Source organism: Phalacrocorax carbo, chromosome 5 (assembly GCF_963921805.1).
Source record: "Phalacrocorax carbo chromosome 5, bPhaCar2.1, whole genome shotgun sequence".
NCBI lineage: Eukaryota > Metazoa > Chordata > Aves > Suliformes > Phalacrocoracidae > Phalacrocorax > Phalacrocorax carbo.
Window position 1 is genome coordinate 6667151 of NC_087517.1, and position 19794 is coordinate 6686944.

Consider the following 19794-nt stretch of genomic DNA (forward strand, 5'->3'; position numbering starts at 1 on the left):
GAAAAAGAGTTAGTATTTAGCTGAAGGCAAAAAAACCTCCTCAGAGTGACTATCATAATAATTATGTGACAAACTGTCAACCTGTAGCTCAGTAGCCAATGAACGTATCTGCTGATTGTGAAGTGAAGTGTGCACCAACAAGGTAAAGGCACTACAAGGGGAGGGATGATATAAAAGACAGAAATAAAATGTAACTCATGACGGCTGTCTGTACATTTTGAATTTGTGAAGTTTATGCTAATCTCCAAAAGTGCTGAAGATAGAACTGGAACGGACCGATAGTCTAAGAATATCTCAGTGTATCGTTACAGAGTAATTTTCTATTTTAGTGTTCAGTGCTTTATCAATAAAATATATCTCTGAAATATATATCTGAGAAAATGCAATGCTTGCAGGGAATGAGGCTGGGTTCTGACATTTCCCAGGATGTCACTTTGGGGAAGATCACCGGGAGATGCCTCCATCGGCGCCAGGCAGCCTCGTGCGCGACCCTGCTGCCTCTCATTACAGCTCCCTCCTTGGCAGCAACGCTCCAGTGGCATGCTCACAGGGTCGTCTCCCTGTGAAGGTTTTTGGCAAAAAGCACCAAAACCAAAAGCGCAGACAGCCTGGCAAGTGCAAATATAGTGTCTGCAACGCCGGTGCCTTGGGTTTGCTCAATGAGCTCTGCAAGCGGATCATTGGTTTGGGTTTTTCTCACTAGGGGAAACATACATTATCTGAACTCCTTCTCTGTTGTCACTGCCTTGTCAGATCCTGATTTCGCAGGGTCTCCCCGTGGCAGCTGTAGGAGAAGCAGCAGGAGGAAGATCAATGCTTGACTTCTGCCTTCCCAGCAGAAGAACTTTTCTGAAAACTTTGTAAGCTGAACACGAGCCTTTAGGGAATGCTCGGAGATAATAAATATCTAATGATAACAGGGGCTTATTAGCTTGAGGAGACAACGACTTTTCCTCCTTCGGAGGAAAACTGGCTAACTATGAAGTATCTGAGGAATTTTAACTGTAATGTATCTCTGGGAGACCTGTGTCTTTTTTCCCCCCAGTACCCCCAGTACGACCTCAAGGCTTCCATCTAGTCAATGGAACAAATAACACCGTTTTCACTGGGCCAAAGTGGCTGGAGCTGTCAGCAAAAGAGTGAGAAATTTTATGAAGGTAACAACAGCCCAGAAGGCACATAAACCTGGGACTGAGCTGGACTGGAAATGATCATCCACCTAAAGAGCACAGAAAACACTTGATTTTTTCCCGTAGCTGTACAAATGGTGCTCTATTGCTGGTGGGGCGTTTTCGTCGTGCACAAATGAGTTAGGAAAGAGGATTCTTCAGTTTGGAGGAAACTCATGACTTGATGGTAATGAAGAGGCATTTTTAGGGTAGTAAATGAAATATCGCAGACTGCTATGCCACTCATGCCCACACGACCATATGAATCTGGGAATATCCTGGGTTTGAACCTGTTTTGCTGATGAGGGTCCTCTGCCTGAGCTGGCAGGTTACAGCTACCAAGAGCAGCACGGCTGGTGGGTGGTGCTGGAAAATCCGTCCAAAGGAGTTTAACACAATGGAAAATAAATTAGATTGGTCCAATTCCTCCTCATGGGTTACTCGCAGCTTAAAAAAGGCAGTAGCTATAAATATGCCACCTGACTATTTGGAATTGATTTAGTATGTCACAATCTGTTACTCCATTTCCGAGAAGAGGTTAAAAAAAAAAAAAGTAAAATCAGAACTACAGTTTCAGAGCCTATTGTCATTTGCTTTAAGGAAAAATTCTGTAGTTTAATCTTATGATCCTAGAAATGATGTTAGCAGTTTGGGTTTTCTGAAACCAATGAAATATTAAGATGGCAGATGGTGTGCGGGCTCAGCAGAGATAAAGGTTGCATGACTGTGCTAGGAATAAAACATAAATGGCCTGGTACGTTGTGTTTGGTGGAGTCTTTTGTTTTGGGGGAAGTTTTTATTTATATTTTTTTTTTACAATATAAAATCTGTAGGCACATCTGCATCATCTTTTAGAATGCAATAAGAAATAAAAGGAACTTCTTATATCGCTGACACAGTTTCTGAGAACGGATGACTATCAAACCAATTTAAATGAAAAATGCTGCTTACAAATACAGTACAGAGAGAGGCTATTTGATCCAGTGGACAGACTGAAGTTTGAGACCCCAAGGGCTAATGTCCTAATCCTGACAGTTACGTCTATGAACAATGTAATCCTTCCTAATTAAAATGAGATAATATCACTAACAAAGGTGCTTGAAAATTGCAGAAGAATAAAACATTGTAAGCATTCAGTGTTATTAATTGTTTAGACAGAAGCCAAGTTTCTTTGCTTATTAACTGCATCAAAAATTCTTCCAAATCTCAGGATTTATGCATAAACATTTTAAAGCCTAAACCCCCAAAATAGGTTTCAAGAATAGAAAAAAAGCTTCACTACTCTGATCAACAGGAAGATGCGTAATTATATGAATTTTCTTCAAGAAAAGCTATAGCATATGCTGTTTATTTATTACAGGTCTTTTGCACTGTCACCGCTTTTACGAGGGACCCTCCTGAACAGCAGTCGTTGCCTGAAGAGAGCAAAGGTTTCTATGCTGGGCTTAAGGTAATGGCGATGGCCCTGATTTACTGACTTGGCATACCCCGAGGGAATATTTATACATTATCTGACATGCTCTGAAAAACCAGACACAGAAACATAAGCCTTGATCATCATAACCAGTGCTGCTTTTATGTTCACTTTGAGAAAATGTCTTAATAAATTATACGGCTTTCAGTCTGTTTGTAAAATGCCCTAGAGCACCCATCAGCACCGTGTGCAGGTGTTGACACTAATGCACCATAAAGAATGTGCAAAACTACATCTTCTAGTAAATACACCCCAAAGTACTCTGGTGGTTATGTGTTATGGGAAGACAAGGATGCAGAACTTCATTGTACCTAAACCAGAAGCGAAGGGAAAAAATAATTTTTATCCATCACCTTCTTATGGTCAGGCACTACAAAAACCAAATTGCTGAAGATAAATTCACACTGAGTGGAAAAAACAGGTCTAATCCCACTCAAGGATTAGACTATCAGTCTGGCAGTCCAGGAGAATTTGAGATATTCTGAGCGTCTAAGCTTCATGCCTCCATGAATGCTGTTTGAAAAATCTGGCAACCCATTCTGTGTGGTGTTTGAAGAACAGTTTTGGGATTTTTTTTGGAAATACGAGAATTTCCCATTTCTGAATAGCCCCGAGTGCTTTTTCTGCTCTTACCCCAGGAGAACAGACGTGTGCCATTTCTGGCACAACTTGAGCTTTTTCCCTGGCACACAAGCCACCAAAGCTGTAATATATTATGTACGGAGAAATCCTTCTTCCTGCCATAGCAGGGAAGAGGAATCGGGCAAAAGTTGCGCTCAGTTTGCACCTGGGGCAGAGTACCAACACAGAGTCCACGACCGTGAAGTAATGCTGTACTTTAGGCGATGAATAGCGCTGGTATTTCTCCTAGTGCGTTGGAATAGGAGCTCCTTTTAACCAGGGATTTTAAAAATGAGAAAATTCCATGGTATCACACTATTTTCAGGCTGTTTTGAGATTAGGAGATGAGAAATGATTAGACACTATATATGACAGCTGCAAACCTTTTCTTAATTGCCAAGAATGTTAAAGTATTTTAACAACGATTTCACCTTATAAAGTTGAAAATCATTATTATGATTATTATTATTATGAGGACTATTATGAAGATTGGTATTATTTTACAAGCAATTAGATCATTTCATAATTGATTAAAACCACTCAAAATTTCATAAATATCAGTATTGCCAAATTAACCTGTCAAAATGATCTAAAAATGGTTTTCTTATTTCCAGTTTTTGCCAGAATCATTAGAAATTGCAGAGGATGGCAAAGAGCATGTTTTGACCATTCTAAGCACTGTACCCATTGCCTGTCCTGAGCATGATGATTCCTGCAAAATTACTTTACAGCTAAGTACCGAGGATTTGGGTAAGAGTTTTACATATCATTGTCAAATCATTGTGACTTCTTTCTCCTGTATTTATGTTAAAATGAATTCCAATAGAAATTATAAGACTTAAATAACAGCAAAGGGCAGAAACCATAAAATCAATGAACTAGGGCATGTATTTGTTTGCAAAATAAAATAGATTATAATATCACTCAGGTTTTTGAGGAAAAAAACCTCTTACTAGCAATAACCTGAATGGTAGTCCATTGAGATTTATGGATGAAATAACTATGAGCAGAAAAACCTATTTTAAATTCCAGAAGTATGAAATTCCATTTTAACTTTTTGTAGCAGCAATGGTCTTAGCTAGAATAATTTCATTAATTATCAATAAGAAACTCACCTGCAGATTTATTATTCAGTAAATGTGTATTGAAGCCTTTTTTCTTTCTTTTGCTGGCTTACAGTTTTTGTCTAACTTAATATTGAAGAAAAAAAAAACATTCTTATGCTTATATATTATTCTCTTTCTAAAGGTATTTTCTTTTAACTTGAAAACTTTGACAATGTCACTTAGAAAATTCTCTTGCCCTTTTAATCAGTAAATGCTTTCCCCAGGTTAATCTGGTGGAATGCCATGCCTAACCAAGGGGGGCACATCTCCTATATTTACTTTCCATTTGCACTAAATAAAACACCCAACCCTTTTCCTAACAAGACATTTATTTCTCTTCCATAGATGACTCAGGGAGAAAAATGTTTAGAGATAGCATTACAGCCACAGTTTCTCTACCCACAGAAAGGTAGCTCAGAAAAAAATATTAGCAAACCCCAGATAGTTCCTGATATTCTTGCCTTTTAAAATCCCTCTCCTTTCTCTCCCCACCATCAGCCAAGTGCTTAGAATGAAGAAAAAAAAAATAATTTAAATGGTATCATAACACAATGATCTTAAACTGAACGGCACCTTATGGTTCCAGCAGCTGTCTTGGCTCTTGTATGTGGAGTACTTTGCATTTCTCCATGGCTCAGTGCTGCTCTGTTCCACATATTGCTCTTGGCTTAGAGTCTCTGCTGGTCCACCAGGGAAACATCCCCTGAGCTCATGGGAACAGATTTTCTTACACGTTGAGGTAGCTAAGAACGCAGGCTGGTGTGTGGTGGGATGTCCCCACAGCCTCCAAGCAACATAAGACACCTACCATTTAGGAGGATCAAATGAGAATTAGTCACAGAAGTCATCAAAGTAATATTTTTTAAACTCTCATTTTCTTAGACATTGATAAAGCCTTTCAAAACCTCACTGACAATGAATGCATGGGCCAGAAGCTCTCAAGTGGGGGAGGCTGAGTTCGGTAGATCAGACTGGGGCTGACCCCTTGCCAGGGTCTTCTCCGGTCCCACAAAATGCATTTGACTGGAAGAAAGAGGGGACGTAAGATTCACAGAGGCAGCTTCATTTTCAAGCTCTCAATGGGCTTGACATGCTGGTTCCAAGAGGCCCCAGGATGGAAGCACAACTTGACCAATTAACTAATCTTTGAGGGAACTTGTCACTGAAGTGGAAAATTTCAGTTACTTTTAATCAACTCATTCCTGCAGTTTAAACGAATAACCAGCTCTAGCCCTTGATTGCTCCATCCTGAGGCTATTTCCTTGGATGATACTTGGCCATTTATGATCAATTGAGATATCTATATATACTTAAGGTTGACTCTCTGATGCTGTGGGTTTCAAAACTGCATGTCTGTTTTGTGCCTTTATTTTCTGTAGTGAAGGAACACTGTGGGATTCTGAAAAACATAATATCGACCACAGTGCTATAAATTGAAAACAAAACCAACTTTAGCTGAGATTCGTTTATACCAAATACCAAATAAATTAACTGACAAGCTCCTTGTCTGACTGAATCCATGTAACAACACTGTTGTGCTAATTATGTAGGGAATAAGTGATAAGAAAGCTAATTACAAGCACAGAAATATCTCTCTAAGTTCAGACAATATCATAATGAATGCCACGGCACAGCAGAGCCACTGGAGTCCGGCTTCTGTTAAGTTTATCATTACTATTTTGACAAGATGGTTTTCTTTGATTTTAAACTTTTGTTCTGGGCTGTGAGCACAGCTCATGGGCCTGTAATGGCAATAACTATTCCTCATGGAGACCTCCGATTTAATTGAATCAAGAACCTTGAAAATGAGCCAGGACTTTTCTATAAGACGTGAGGCAGCCTTTAAGGATTTGGTGTGAGAGATAATATGCTATTAATATTTGTAGGTTTTTAGTTCAGTTCCTATAGAACTCTACAGGGTTAATTTAAGTTACATTTTATGTGTCTTTTCCATAAGGAATAAAACGTTATTTATTTGATCATGTTAGAAATACCATCTTAAAATACTTGAATGATATATCCAATAAATTATTAAGCAATAATGATATGAAAAATTGATATTTTCATATTAGATTAACTCAACACAATTTCTAGAACTTTTTTCTTTTCAGATTATTATTATTGGTTTGGGACAGAAAACTAAACACTCAGCACAAACAAGAGGAGCGGACAGTACTAATCTTGCGCCTAGAAGAGGTCCCTCTAGGAAAGCTATGATGTGCAGAGGCAAAGCTGAATAAATGACTTGGCTTGCCATTGCCATATTGATTTTATCACCACCCATCACTTCCTTACCCATCACAGATACTTACATAGCCAATACTACCATAGCTTATTACTTTTCCACATTCTTTTAGTGAATTTATCCTCACAATGCCTCTGTAAAAGATAGAAGTAAAACTACCATCATTTTACAGGTTGGGAAGTAAAGCAACATAACCTAGCTAAGCCAAAACCACAAACACAAATCTGCTGCATTCACCTTCCTGTCATGGATCTGAAGTTCACTAAAAACTGACTCGAGAACCCTCCCTTTCCAGATCAAAAATTCTGTTTCTTTTAAATTAAATAACTCCCAGAAAATACCTCCTTATAATAAAGCTACTGAAAGATAAATGGTTTCCAGAAACACAGTCTCATCTCTTTCTTTGTCATGAGAACTACTCATCTTCATTCCCTGGGCATGGACCCATAAAGATAAGACTGTCATTCCAGAAATATTAGCACCTGTGGAAAGAAAAGCACCACTGAGTTTTAGTAAACTGCCTTCTGCAGGCGAAAAATAAAAAAGCACGGTAATATGTGCAGAGGGATGCCAGCCTGAGTCAGTCACACCTGCCTTCATGCAAACCCCATCTGGTTTCAAGGCATGTGTGTCCTGGACTTTGCGACGTTTGTGTTGGACGGTAAACAGGGTACAGGCAACTGTTTGGATAACTCTTGTCAGACTTGGTCTTCGTGTTCATTTTAGATAGCCAGTTACTGGGCCCCCCAAACATCGCCCTGTCTGCATGCCAGGTGGATCTGCTGCGGGCGCCCTGCTCGGAAAGCAGCTGTGCAGCAGCCGCGCTGACAGTGACAGCCGTGACAGACTTTGCTCAGGACGGGAACCGCATCAGCCGCATCCGAGCTGAGCCCGTTGGACGGAGGGATTTGCTTTGGAGGGCTTACACACCAAAGGATGTGAAGGTCAGGTCCGAAAATTATTTGGAAAACATGTCAAATTTAAATGGGAGGTTTAGTATTGCAGAAAACAATGATAATCCTTAACCACATAAACATCGGGGACTGCTCTCAGCAGAGTAAACCGAAACACTCTCTTTATGCGCCAAGAAAATTAACATGTAAAGCCTTTTGCTTTAACAAATTTAGGTTTGGTTATTAGTCAGCACATCAGTAAGGCCAACAGCTGGATTATAGATGTAACCAGGACTGCTTGTGTATGATGGAAGAGGAGAAAGGGAGAAGCCAGGTTAGGGAATTAGCACCTTTTTGAGGAGGGAGAGGGAAAGCCAAGGATCTGGAGAACAATTTCTGAAAAAGCAGAGGAAAGGCAGTGCTTCGGTAATGAGAACGGAGGACTGGGGCGCAGCAATGCCGTGTTTAGTTTCTGACAGTGCCAGAAATCACCAGGACACCTCCAACAACACACGTGGCTGCTCCCTCTCTTCATTTATACCAGTACAAAGCATCCAAAATAAAAATAAGAAGAATCTATCAGGGAGGCAAGCCACGCTTTCCCTGCCTAGAAAGGAGTGTGGTGATGAGGGACTGGCCAGTTGTCTGTTGAGTTGTTTCAGGGCCTCAGCTGGGAGGTCTGAGAGCTGTAATCCTACCGCCCGAGAGAATAAACCAGGACACGGATTTGACTCAGCTAAATTTCTCAGAGCAGTGGCACATCCAAGCTGGTATATTTTAAGTAACCAAAAACAAGCCCCCAATATAATTCCACTGCCCTAATTTTTGTGGATTTGCTCATGAGAGAATAAGATTAAACTGGACCAAAAGAATTTTTGTCTTCAAAGGCAAAATGCCTAGCACAAGACTATATCCTTTCCTTTCCAGCACAGGCTTCTTTTAAACTTTTTAACATTCTTAAATCAGACATTGCAGCTAATTCCATGTGGTACACTCACATACCCATATTTTTTCTTGAAGTTACAAATGCTTCCATTAAAACATGAAAATATAGCAAGTGTGAAATGGAATGAATCAATTTTAATAATAAATTCTATCTATCTCAGTTAACACTTGATCTATGGAAACATAATAAACATTACACTCCCTCCCCCTCGTTTCCCCATTGCTGCTTTGCAGTTAATTAGAGGTGTTAATGTAACACAGTTCCTGCAACATATCAAGGAAAAATCCATATATTAAAATCCACATAATATTTAGGCCTTCAGATTTGTTCAAATATTTTTGATTTATCTGAAAATTGAATGGAAATAGTGGATAGAACCTCCTGACACATTCAGACAGCCAATAAAGTGGATTTCTTCAGAAATCCATCCTCTGCTAGTATCATGCAAGAAAAGAGCAGAGGAAAAAGGGCCACATGGATTTGTCTGTGCAAAGGTTTTACTTAGGAAGGTTGCGGCCATGGAGAAAATTCTCAGACACTTCTTTATATCACACTGTAGACACAAATGATACAATTGACCTCAGATCAAAACGCTGTTCAAAGAGGTGTGCAGTTTTTCATTCCTCAAGGCCATTACTCTAACGTTTTGGGATGCCAGACACCGGTGGGTGTCTAAGCAGTGTCTCTGTGCAATAGTTAAGCGGCATTTTGAAATACAGCTTATGTATTGCCACAGGTGAAGAATTTTGTCAGGGAGTGTGGTTCTATCTTCACCCTCTTATTAATTTATTTAATTTCACCACTGTTCCTAAAAGCTAAGTTCTCCTTTGTCACTGAGAGACTGCACAAGGATATAGCGGCCATTCTTCTTCCCTGCTCCGCGGATCGTGGCAGAACTAACTGGATTTCTCATGGGCAAAGAGCAAGCAAAGAATGAACAGCCCTGGCCAAGAAATCAGCCTGTCAGGCTGGATATGGGAAGACCATAATACTTCATCAGGCCCACCAGTATGACTGGGAGCTCTTCATATTGCAAATCACTACCCGACCCAGTCTTGCATTTTTGAGAACTTGATGGCAGAGTATGAAAAAACACCATCCTGAGCAATCGTGGCAGTGTGGGCCCAGCACTGCCCGAGATTCAGGTACTGCACCTTCGAAGGGAGTTGCTCTACCTCTGGCTTTCGCAGGCATATCTGCTCCTTCCAGGGAGCCAGGACTCTCAGGCCTTGTCTGCAACCCAGCTCATGCCCAAATAACCAAGAACTGATGCAGCTGAAGATCTCTGTTGCTACAGTAGATCCTTTCCTCTTTTATTCACATGCTGAAAGCAGACAGCTCCAGCAGCCCGATTTGGGCCCTTGTCACCAGTACCCGATCAATAACCTGCACATCAAATATATAAATCTGACATTCATATGCAGTATCAGGAAATTTAAGTACAAACTGGGGGACAGGCAGTGACTGCTACTAAAATATGCTAATGCTACTTAATTACAGCATACCTTACACCATAGTTCAGGCATTAAAATTAGTACAATTTAATGAGCACTCTACTCTCTTGATAATTTCAGCGAACGATCTACTTCTTAGCAAAAAAGTTTAATAAAAAAGCTTTACTTTTTACCAGATAAAGAAAGACAGTGCATTACATCAGGTGGAATAAGAACACTTTGAACTCCCTTATTGCATGTGATTAAACTCCGTTGTTTGAAAGCGAAGCCTGTTTTGTACCCATTCGCAATCATGTTTTAGAAGTCAGGTTTTAGTTTGCACTTGACACATGAATCCTGCCCCTAATGTTTTGTGAGGAACAGTAATGAAGAAAAACTGCTGTGTAGACTGTATTCATTACACATTTCATTTTAACTAGGTCACAGTTCAAGACCTCCCGACAGGGAACTGCTACTCTTTCACTGATCCACACATTATCACATTTGATGGATGGTGAGTATTCTACTTTGAAATAATTTGGCTCAATTACTGCAGTTTTCAGTTTCTGGATGTAGCATGCATTTGGTTTTACATTAGAATATCAAAAGAGCGCTGCACTAGTTTGCTTAGCATGATTAATATAGTGCTTCAATAACATACATGGTTTCCTTCCAGCTGTTTATGCTCATTTTAACAAAAGGACTAGAAATGGATTAATCTTGAAGCAGCAATGGTTTTGAGTTTGAATAATTTTTACAAGACAAAGGTCAGTTTCCAAAATGTTCTTCAAACAGAACCATCATTATTGACTTGGAGGGGGTGGCACATGTGGCATCGTGCCAGCGACACCCCAGTTCCACGCAAGCGAGCTGTTACGTCCCAGTAGCAGCACAGCACGCAGGGACAGCCTGGTCCTTCCCAGCAGTGTAGTAACACCTGATGCAAAGTCACTTGGCCCATGGATGCTCTTGCATTCTCTTACTTCCAGAGCTGGTTTATGCACAGCGACATCTCTGCATGGAGTTGACAGTCATAATCACAACCAGAAAACCATAAAGATGGCTGTACTGTCTCCGATGAAAGGAGTCCAGGAATGATAAGTGGAAAACATCAGGGAAAGAGTGCAAAAAATAAAGTTGTGCATCCTCCTGTACTGTCCAGATGTCCTCCTATATCATCGAGCAATAAGTTGCTTGAAGGCTTACTGAGCCAAAGGTGGTATCTTTGTGTTTGACAACCTGTACTGTACAGACTTTTCTTCAGTTAACCTCCCTAATCATTCATGAATCTATTTACTCCACCTATTTAACATAACAGAAAGTTTTAAAAGTTTGCATCTAGCACACTTGATCCAAAGCTGCTAATATTTCAGATCACATTCCAGGTTTGTCATTCCACCGTTAACCTCCTAATGGCACAGATAATTACTTTAGATGCGGATCATCCACAGGGGCTCGGCAGGCATGATATTCTAATTTTTATATCCTAATATCCCAATTTCAGTCCAGCATGCTCCGGAGGTAGCATCTGAAATGACGTCAAAGCTGGAGAAATCTGTTGATTAAATAAGAGGAAGAAAGGCATCTGCCTCAAATAAAGATATCACCTAAACTGGGTAGTCCCAGGTAGAAGATTAGCACTGCACATCTAGGGCTCTCCAGTTTCCCTCCTGCTTTGCTGAATACCTTTTAAAATGTACTCAGGCACTTATTTCATGCAAGTTTGGTTGCTCAACATGTAGAAGCTATGGAAGAACTATAAGAGGTGCAAAGACATTTCCATGTCCCATGGTGTCTGCAAGTATTTCATCCCTGGGATATTAAACTAGGTTAGAATATTATTTCAAAACTCTCTATACATTTATATTCTAAAATATTCCCTTCTGATTTAGGGCTAAGAAAGGACAGTGATCTGGCAGGTTGTTGTGTCTAGGAGGTCATAAATTACTGAAAAGTGCCTCTTGGAACAGAGGAACATGCTCAGCCACATAGCACATTTTTACATAGCTTCCATGGGAAAAAGGTCTAAAATAAAACAAAGCAATTTTATTTGAATAACTCATTTTGCAACTCTGTTATGGGTAGCACACATAAATGCTTCTAAGCAATTTATGAATATATTTGAGCATAGGGAGTTTGAAAAAGCCTGTCCTGTGACATCCTGCCTCAGAGTCACACAGTCTTTGCTTGGAAAAACCCCAGGATTAGCTCTGCCCCTCGACAACTGCATGCTTCTTCCCTGTGGATGGACGTTCATTACTGCTTTGTCCAGGGTAGCTTTAAATGAGCCAAGTTGATGGGGCCTCTGCCATCTCAATAAGTAGGTTATTTCACTAAGATATATCACTTCTTGATATTCAGCCAAGTTTCTTACCCATCATTTCACAGTCCCATTACTCCTACTTATATGCCCATTTATTATTGTAAATAATTTCTCTTTCAATTATTGTAATGATTATGCCACCCTATTGAACATCAGTTAAGCAACTTCTTTGTCTGCCTATCCAAAAAACGTTAACACATTAGCAAATTATTTTAAAGCTCCTTATCTAAGGAGCGGAGAATGCAATTCCTGTTTCTGTCCTGATACAAACCTATAACCTAAAGACAAAGGTATGGAACTGAAGCGCTCCCCTTTGGTTGTGAAAGGTACATGGTAGGAAACTGTCAAGTGAGGTGTGTGTTAGGTATTGCGAATGGAAGAATTGTACAAAAAGCTTGTGGGCTCAAGTGAGAAACTATATGAGTGTCCCTCAGTAATAAAAAAGTATCAGAAAGAGCGTGATCTGCAGATTGTAAACAGCAAAGTAAGAGAGGAGAAAAAACTAAGAGAAAATTCTCCTGGGGACTATGAAGTAATAGGCTGAGAGAATGAGTGAAGCATCAGCTCTTGGGCATCAGGAGCTACATCGACAGTAAATTACCAGTAGATGCAGGCTCAGGTAAGAACATTACACAGGAAAGAAAAGAAACATCTAAAATTAGTCAAGGGAATTGAAGGAAATAGCAGCCTTTACCACCTCCGTAAGGCTACAAAGATGGCAGCAAACAAAACTTAATAACGAAACTATCAAAACTGATTCTGAGATCAACAGCGGAGCATCCATCAGACAATATAACCCAAGGAAAAACATTCGTTCCACCACAAAGCCTGTAGGTCAGCTTACCAGGAGATACAGCAGGCTCTAAGATCCAAATGCTGTAGGCAGAGCTGCTGGGGATGGGTGGCGATCCGTTGTCTCTTTGGCTCCCTTTCTACCCACTCGAGTCCTGGGGGTGGCTCGCTGAAGGACTGTCACATGAAAAGCCAGGGGATGTCTGAAGATGGGGAACATTGCCAACAGCAAAACCGTAGGAGTGTTTTCTGTGCAGGTGGACATGCACACAAGCATACTCCTGCCTTTCACAGAGTTGCTTACCTTTTTGGACTTTCCCATTAAAAATGGCAAAGAGAAGGAAAAATGCACAATAGAGAAAAGCAAGGATTAAAGCAGACATGAAAATGGAAATTGCAACCCTCTTGAATTCCAAAATTTAAATAAAAAGCAAGGCTTATCAAAATTTAACTTAATTTAAAAACATTGATGCTAATAATTTCTTTAGCAGATATGTTGGAAAATTGAAAAATGGTATGAAGATCAAAAGACTGGAAGATATTCCCTTTTCGGTAGTAAAGCTTTCCTACAGAAATGGCCACTTCGAATGTATAGGTTTATTTGTAAGATTTCACAGTAATACTTCATTTTGTAACATCTACAGTGATGTTTGCAATGATTTTTAATCTGACGTATGGAGCACACGTTACATCCGAGGTAGTTAGCTATTTATTAAACAACTGAAATACCTAACTCCCACTTCTAATGACAACACTCCCTTTTGGTATGCCTCTTGCTAACAGATTTCTGTAGAAATATATATCTCACAATCTTTTCGTTCTTTTGACCAAAGTAGCTGACTGAAAATTAAGGAAGAATGTCTCATATTTTAGAGCGTAAGCACAATCAATTTGTGTATATTGGAGCATAGATGCGAAATAGCGTTAATTAAACTAGCTAAAATCCAGAGAGAGCACTTCCTTTTATGGCAAAGCACCTTCTAAATTAAACAAATGTGAAAGCCTGGTAAAGCAAAAGTATAGCCTTCATTACTAGTTATGGCACATTATAAATATAAAAGCTTTTCATGCCATAAATTGTAGATTCTTAAATATGAAGTACTAGCTTAAAACTAAGTATGCAGAAAATCCTTTTAAGGAGAAAAAAAAAAAAAGAAATATTTCTTGATTAGTGACCTCTATATATCATTCATATTATTTTGCATTTTAACTTAGGAAAAAAGAAAAAAGATTGTTGAGATTTCTCAAACACATACGCTAATCTCTCCATCAATATTATCACCAGGGCAGCGGCACCATTTTCTGCACAATGACAAAATCCTTCAGCTTTCACAGCTTCACGCTTGTGGATAGTTTTAACGGCATCCAGCACAGTAGCCCACAACTGAGCCCTGGGCGTGCGTAGCCCTCCAGAGCTGCTGTTCTTTTTGATGGTCTGTAGAGGTTTGTTCATCTCTAAGCGTCCAGTGACTGCTGAACGTAACCCAACAGCGTCGCTCCCTGAGAACATCACAGCCAGTCCCTGGTGATGAGCTCTCTAAAACCAGAGGACATCCTCCAGCATCACCCAGCACTTCCTAGAGTCACAACTAGCACAAAATAGCTCTCGCTAGCAAGGAAAGAGGGAGCCTGGAGGGACATGTCAGCAAATCAAAACTGTGGTGGAAAACGTTTAGGAGCAGCCACAAGAATAACTGAATTAATAAAAAGATGAACTGCAGCTTGGTGAATAGTAAGTGTATTGTGTTAGTTAATCTAACTGTCATACCCAAAGACTTATGAGCATTTTATAATTCATGGATTAAGAGCACAACTTGATCCATGAGTTCCTGCTGGGACAAGAACTTGCTGTGCTCCTTTGAAAACAACCCAAACGCATTGATGGCGAGGGAGGGACCGACTTTCCACCCAGTACATCCATTGCTACAGACTATCAGAGCAGGAGGATGTGGAAGTACCCTGTGGAGGGCAATTTAGACACAAGCACTGGTGCTTGGTTCACGAACGACACACAGACCTCCCTCACGCAAGAGCTCCAGTAACTCTACTTCATGCTTTTAGCGCCACACGGCTACAATTTGATTTCTCAAATGTTGTCCAAAGAATCATTATCACAATTACAGTTGTATAAACATCAGAAAAGTTTACCTGACTACATTCAATTATCTATTCAAGCAATTCAAAGGCAGCTGAAAGTTTCAATTCAGACATGTTGCAGATTTGTTATGTGCTATGCAAACTATGCCATGACTTAATTGAAGGACTCTAAGTGACTTCCAGGAGAGTTGGATTGGGTCCACTGTCAACCCTTATTAAGCAGTAAATAGCTCCCAGAACTGGAATGATATTTATATGAACATGCTAACACAGGCTTATTTACCAGATACAGCTGATTAGTCCTGGTACAGCCATTCTGATGCATTATTTTCCATCAAGCTCTCTAAACACCTTTCCTTCTAAGCTCCCCCTGCTGTGGAATATGATTCTCATACAATATCCTTTCTTTCTCCTCTGTCTTTCCTGTGAAGATGTCCAAATGGAGCTAGTACTTGATGTTGAAAGATTATCTATTTTTTATGTTGTCCTTAGTTCTAATCAATCTTAGTAACAGTTTCGGCGCAGTGTACTTAGGATTTATGTACCTGATTAGAAAATAAGATGAGACAGAACCATTCAAAATCTTATCGGTTTATGGCCCACTTCATGAAGTTTTCCAAGATGAAAGATAAAGTCAAATGTGTTTTCTAGCAGAGAAAAGCGGTTGGAGTTTAAATTCTTACTGTGTTTTTAGCTACATAGTTTCCTACGGTTTTTATTCTGAAGCCAAATAAAATGCAGATATATACATGCTAAAAAATCTTGGTTCTTTAGCCATTTGTTCCTCTGTATAGAAAACATAAACAGACTGAAAAAAATATTTATATTTGTCTGACGGTGCTTTAAAATAATCCTGTTATTTAGTTTAGTTATATATTCTTTTTTACATTTTGTTTTTTTATCGTAGAAAACAATAATGCTTATTATTATAAGCTTATAGCTTAGTTTCTATTGTACTTAATTGCCTAAAAATCGTGTTTAAACCTAAATGCGGTGCCTTAAAAGGAAGTAGAATAATCCATCATCTTTAAAGACGGAAGCTGTTCACTTGTGAGGAGAAAACTCCAGCAACATATGTAAAGTATAAAGCTACTGTTTTCTTTACTTTTTATACCTCTCGTTAAAATAAAACAGAGTAAGAATAAGGCAAGTTTATGGAATGAGAAAACAAAGAACAAGCAGAGGAGGATCCTCTCGCACGTTCCGGATGTGGAAACCCAAGGGGCTGCAGCCTGAAGGAGTTTTCCCTGGCTCATGCAGAGAGAAAACACCTGCAAAATTACTCCAGTTATTCTGTTGGTGGCCTCACTCGGATGGAGCGCACAGAGAAGAATGAAAGTCCCAAACTGTTCCGCACGCTGCACTGTGCGGATTGCCAATCCTTTTAGAGCAAGAGCTGTGCTTGTAGTGAAGTTGTTGAGGGGGGGAACCAACTTCATTTTAACGCGTTTTCAGTAGAATCCCAGGTTTTCACATGAAATATTCACCTAGCCACAGCCAGTCTTGTAAAAGTTAGTGATTAGTCACAGAAGAGGTTATTTGAGCACTGATTTTGCTTTGAAGAATATCACGCTGTAAAGCATCCAGTTAGAACCAAAACATATTTATTAAGGCCTGGAGGCAGGGACTTTTTCCCATTTGCTTTTTATCAAATGTTTATCCTTTTTATCCGTGCCCGTTGCCATAGCAGCAGCTGGGAGACAGCTACCCGCTTTCACATGAATGCTTATGCACTTGCAGCTAATATCTGCGACGGCGTTCCCTTGCTTACGACGCTGGAGAAACGCTTCCCCACGTGTTGATTTTTCCCTCCTTCAAGGCCAGCCATCACGCTGGCCTAATCAAGGAGCCCTGTTGTACCGGTGCCAAGAAACAGCCGTCACAGGCGGGTGCTCTGGGTCTCTAAATCCTCTTTTCTGTTTGTTGCTGTTTAGGCGCTACGATAACTATAAAATCGGCACCTTCCTTTTGTGCCGGAGCGTGTCGCGGGCCTTTGAGGTGCACGTTCGGCAGTGGGACTGCGGAGGTCAGCGCTCCGCCACCGCCTGCAATTGCGGCGTAGCTGCGCGAGAGGGGGGTGACACCGTGGTGCTGGACACCTGCGATGGCCATTTTCGGGAGAGCAGACCCCACCTAGCCATCAAAAGCACTGAGGCATCGCCACATGTCAAAATCCTTAAGTCTTATGGAGGGAGAAAAATAACAGTACGTGGATATTTGAGTACTCTTCCTGTTGTTATCCTTCAAAAATGTGAGTTTAATAGTTCTGAATTATTAATGAATTTGCTACAAAAATATCTATCTGAAACCATAAGAGAGCCTGCAGCAAAATATACCAAAAAACGAGATGCAGGGAAGATAGTTAAAGTGTTAGTTTAACAAACTGTAAAACAAAATAAAACAAATATCTCTGGAAATTTCTCGGAGACATAGTGGAGTGCCAACATTGTCACTTACTCTCCACAGTACTGCAGTCCACCCTCGGTTTGTTTATGCTAGGCGCTATCCAACTGCTTCACATAAAGCAAATTTCTTTGCAGAGCTTACGATATAAATATTCAAGGAAAGATCACAGGTAGCAGAATAATGTAGATTTAGCGCGGAACAGTAAGGCAGTATTAGTCAGATCCAGATAGCCCCCAAAAGCCATGAAAATGGGCTGCAAATGTGCAACATTTGGTGTAATTTAAAGTATTTGCCTAAAAGATATACGGCCACAACATAGTTCGCATGAATATCAGATATCTACACTAATCCAGTGACAACACTGGAAGAATAAGAGCAGGCTGCACCAGGGGCTTTGGTGAGGAGAAGAGCCACAAATTACGGCCAAGAACATAACTTTATCCTAGAGTTGTATCATCAAGATTTATTGCCAGGAAATGTTTTGGGTGAAGATAGGTTCACAAAAGAGCCAGAATGATGCAAGGAGCGCCTGTGTTTGGCTCTCCTTGTGATCTCACTTGGAATAGATCTTGGTAAGGTAGTAATTGAAAGTCAGTTAATTATAGAACAGGGAAGAAGCAGGAAGCAAGCTGTCATTTCATTTTGCAACTGAATGCAATATAATTACTGTTTTATTGCTAGAATAATCTTAGCAAGGAATCCCTATTCCCATTTACACTTCATGCAAGTCTCAGTGAAACAAATCAGGACACCCCCGGGACACGAACATGAATTCTGCCCTGATCTGAATCGGTAGGAACTGTGCGCCAACGAAACTGTCCCTGATCAGGCTGCTGTGCACGGTGCGTCCCAACTCGTTCCCCAGTTGCCTGTCGCCAGCCTCGCACAGCGCGGGAGCCGTCTCCCCCACCGATCCCGTGCCGTTCAAGGCTGGTGTTTTGACTAGGTCTAAGTCACTCTCTTTTCTGTGCATGGTAGCAGCTTCCAGCAGCCAGTCACTATATACCTCTGCGAACTGAGGTCTCGAGAAAGCTCCTCCAAAGCCTCAGTCGGCAGTGTTAAATCCAGGTGGGTTACAGACGACCTGGACAGTTGTTAGGTCCTTAGTGGCAGAGGGGCCACCTCACCCGGCAGCAGGAAAAGAAAGAGTCACAGCCCTTGGAAATCCTGAAATAAAGCCACGCCTGGAAATATTAACCCAGATGGCATACAAGACTGAAGCAGCTCATGCAGTCCTGACTGCAGGGATTTTATACACAGCCTTGTAGGAAATGATCCTCCCGATAGTAAAACATGTAATTAAAAGGCACATGTTTATCTGAAGAAGGAAATCAAATCCTACCCAGCACTGCATCAACTGCAGTTCTCCTGCTCTACCTATTAAACCACTAAGAAAAAATTAACTCATCAGGCCATTTGAGCTTTACGTTGGGGAATCTTTTGTTTTTTAAACTTACCCTGGGAAGTGAAACATCCAGCCAAGGTGGAGATACAGCCAAGGTGGAGGTAGAGCCAAGGTGGAGGTATAGCCAAGGCCTTCTGAAGTATTCAAAGAACTGGTTTTATATGATGATTTCTATTACTCACCAAGGCCAATATTTTTTGAAAAACAACAACAACAACAAAAAAGATGCTTTAAATGCCCTGATTAAAACACAGAGGGTCTGAGTTCAAAACATACTGTCCCTGGCTGTTATTGCAAGCGGTGGCACTTCGCTGCTCCGCTCAGCCGGGTGAGGAGATCGCTCACAGGGAGCTCCTCAGAAAGTCTTCTCATGCCTGAAATGATGACCGGGAAACTAAAATGGGCAAGATTATTATTTAGTGCAGCCAAAATGTAAACTCTGCATGCCAGCACAGAAATACAAATATAAGCTAGTTGCTTCTTCACAGATATGGATAGGTTTGGTGGGGAGGAACTTATAAGGGACCAAAAAATCCCCACTGAAAGAAAGAAAAGCAATGGATATTATTTGGCTGAATAAAATATACTTAGGCAGGGATGACTTAAAAAAAGGAAAATAAATGTTTTGAGGCTATTGTAATGACATGTTTCCAACCATTTAAAGTACTTTTTAAGATTAACTGGAAACATTTAATTTGGGATAAAAAAACCCAAAAAAACTAAGGACAGAGAGCTCCTGCTCCCACTCCCAGCACAGATCAGTTTCAAAATAATTTTCTTTTTACCTGTAAAAATAAAGCAAACAAACAAAAATACATTTCAGTTGAACAGATTTTTTTATTATTATTATTTGGTTGGGACACCAATCTGAAAAATCCATTATC

General features: G+C 40.3%; 1 protein-coding gene across 1 annotated transcript in view; it reads left to right on the top strand.

Annotated features, from left to right (window-relative positions):
• Positions 1–19794, top strand: part of LOC104051226 (von Willebrand factor D and EGF domain-containing protein) — a 183996-nt gene that overhangs the window by 59339 nt on the left and 104863 nt on the right. Inside the window, exons 5-9 of the mRNA XM_064453234.1 lie at positions 2530–2619; positions 3879–4014; positions 7342–7559; positions 10328–10401; positions 17034–17304. Coding sequence (XP_064309304.1) covers positions 2530–2619; positions 3879–4014; positions 7342–7559; positions 10328–10401; positions 17034–17304 — 789 coding nt within the window. The remainder of the gene's footprint in view (positions 1–2529; positions 2620–3878; positions 4015–7341; positions 7560–10327; positions 10402–17033; positions 17305–19794) is intronic.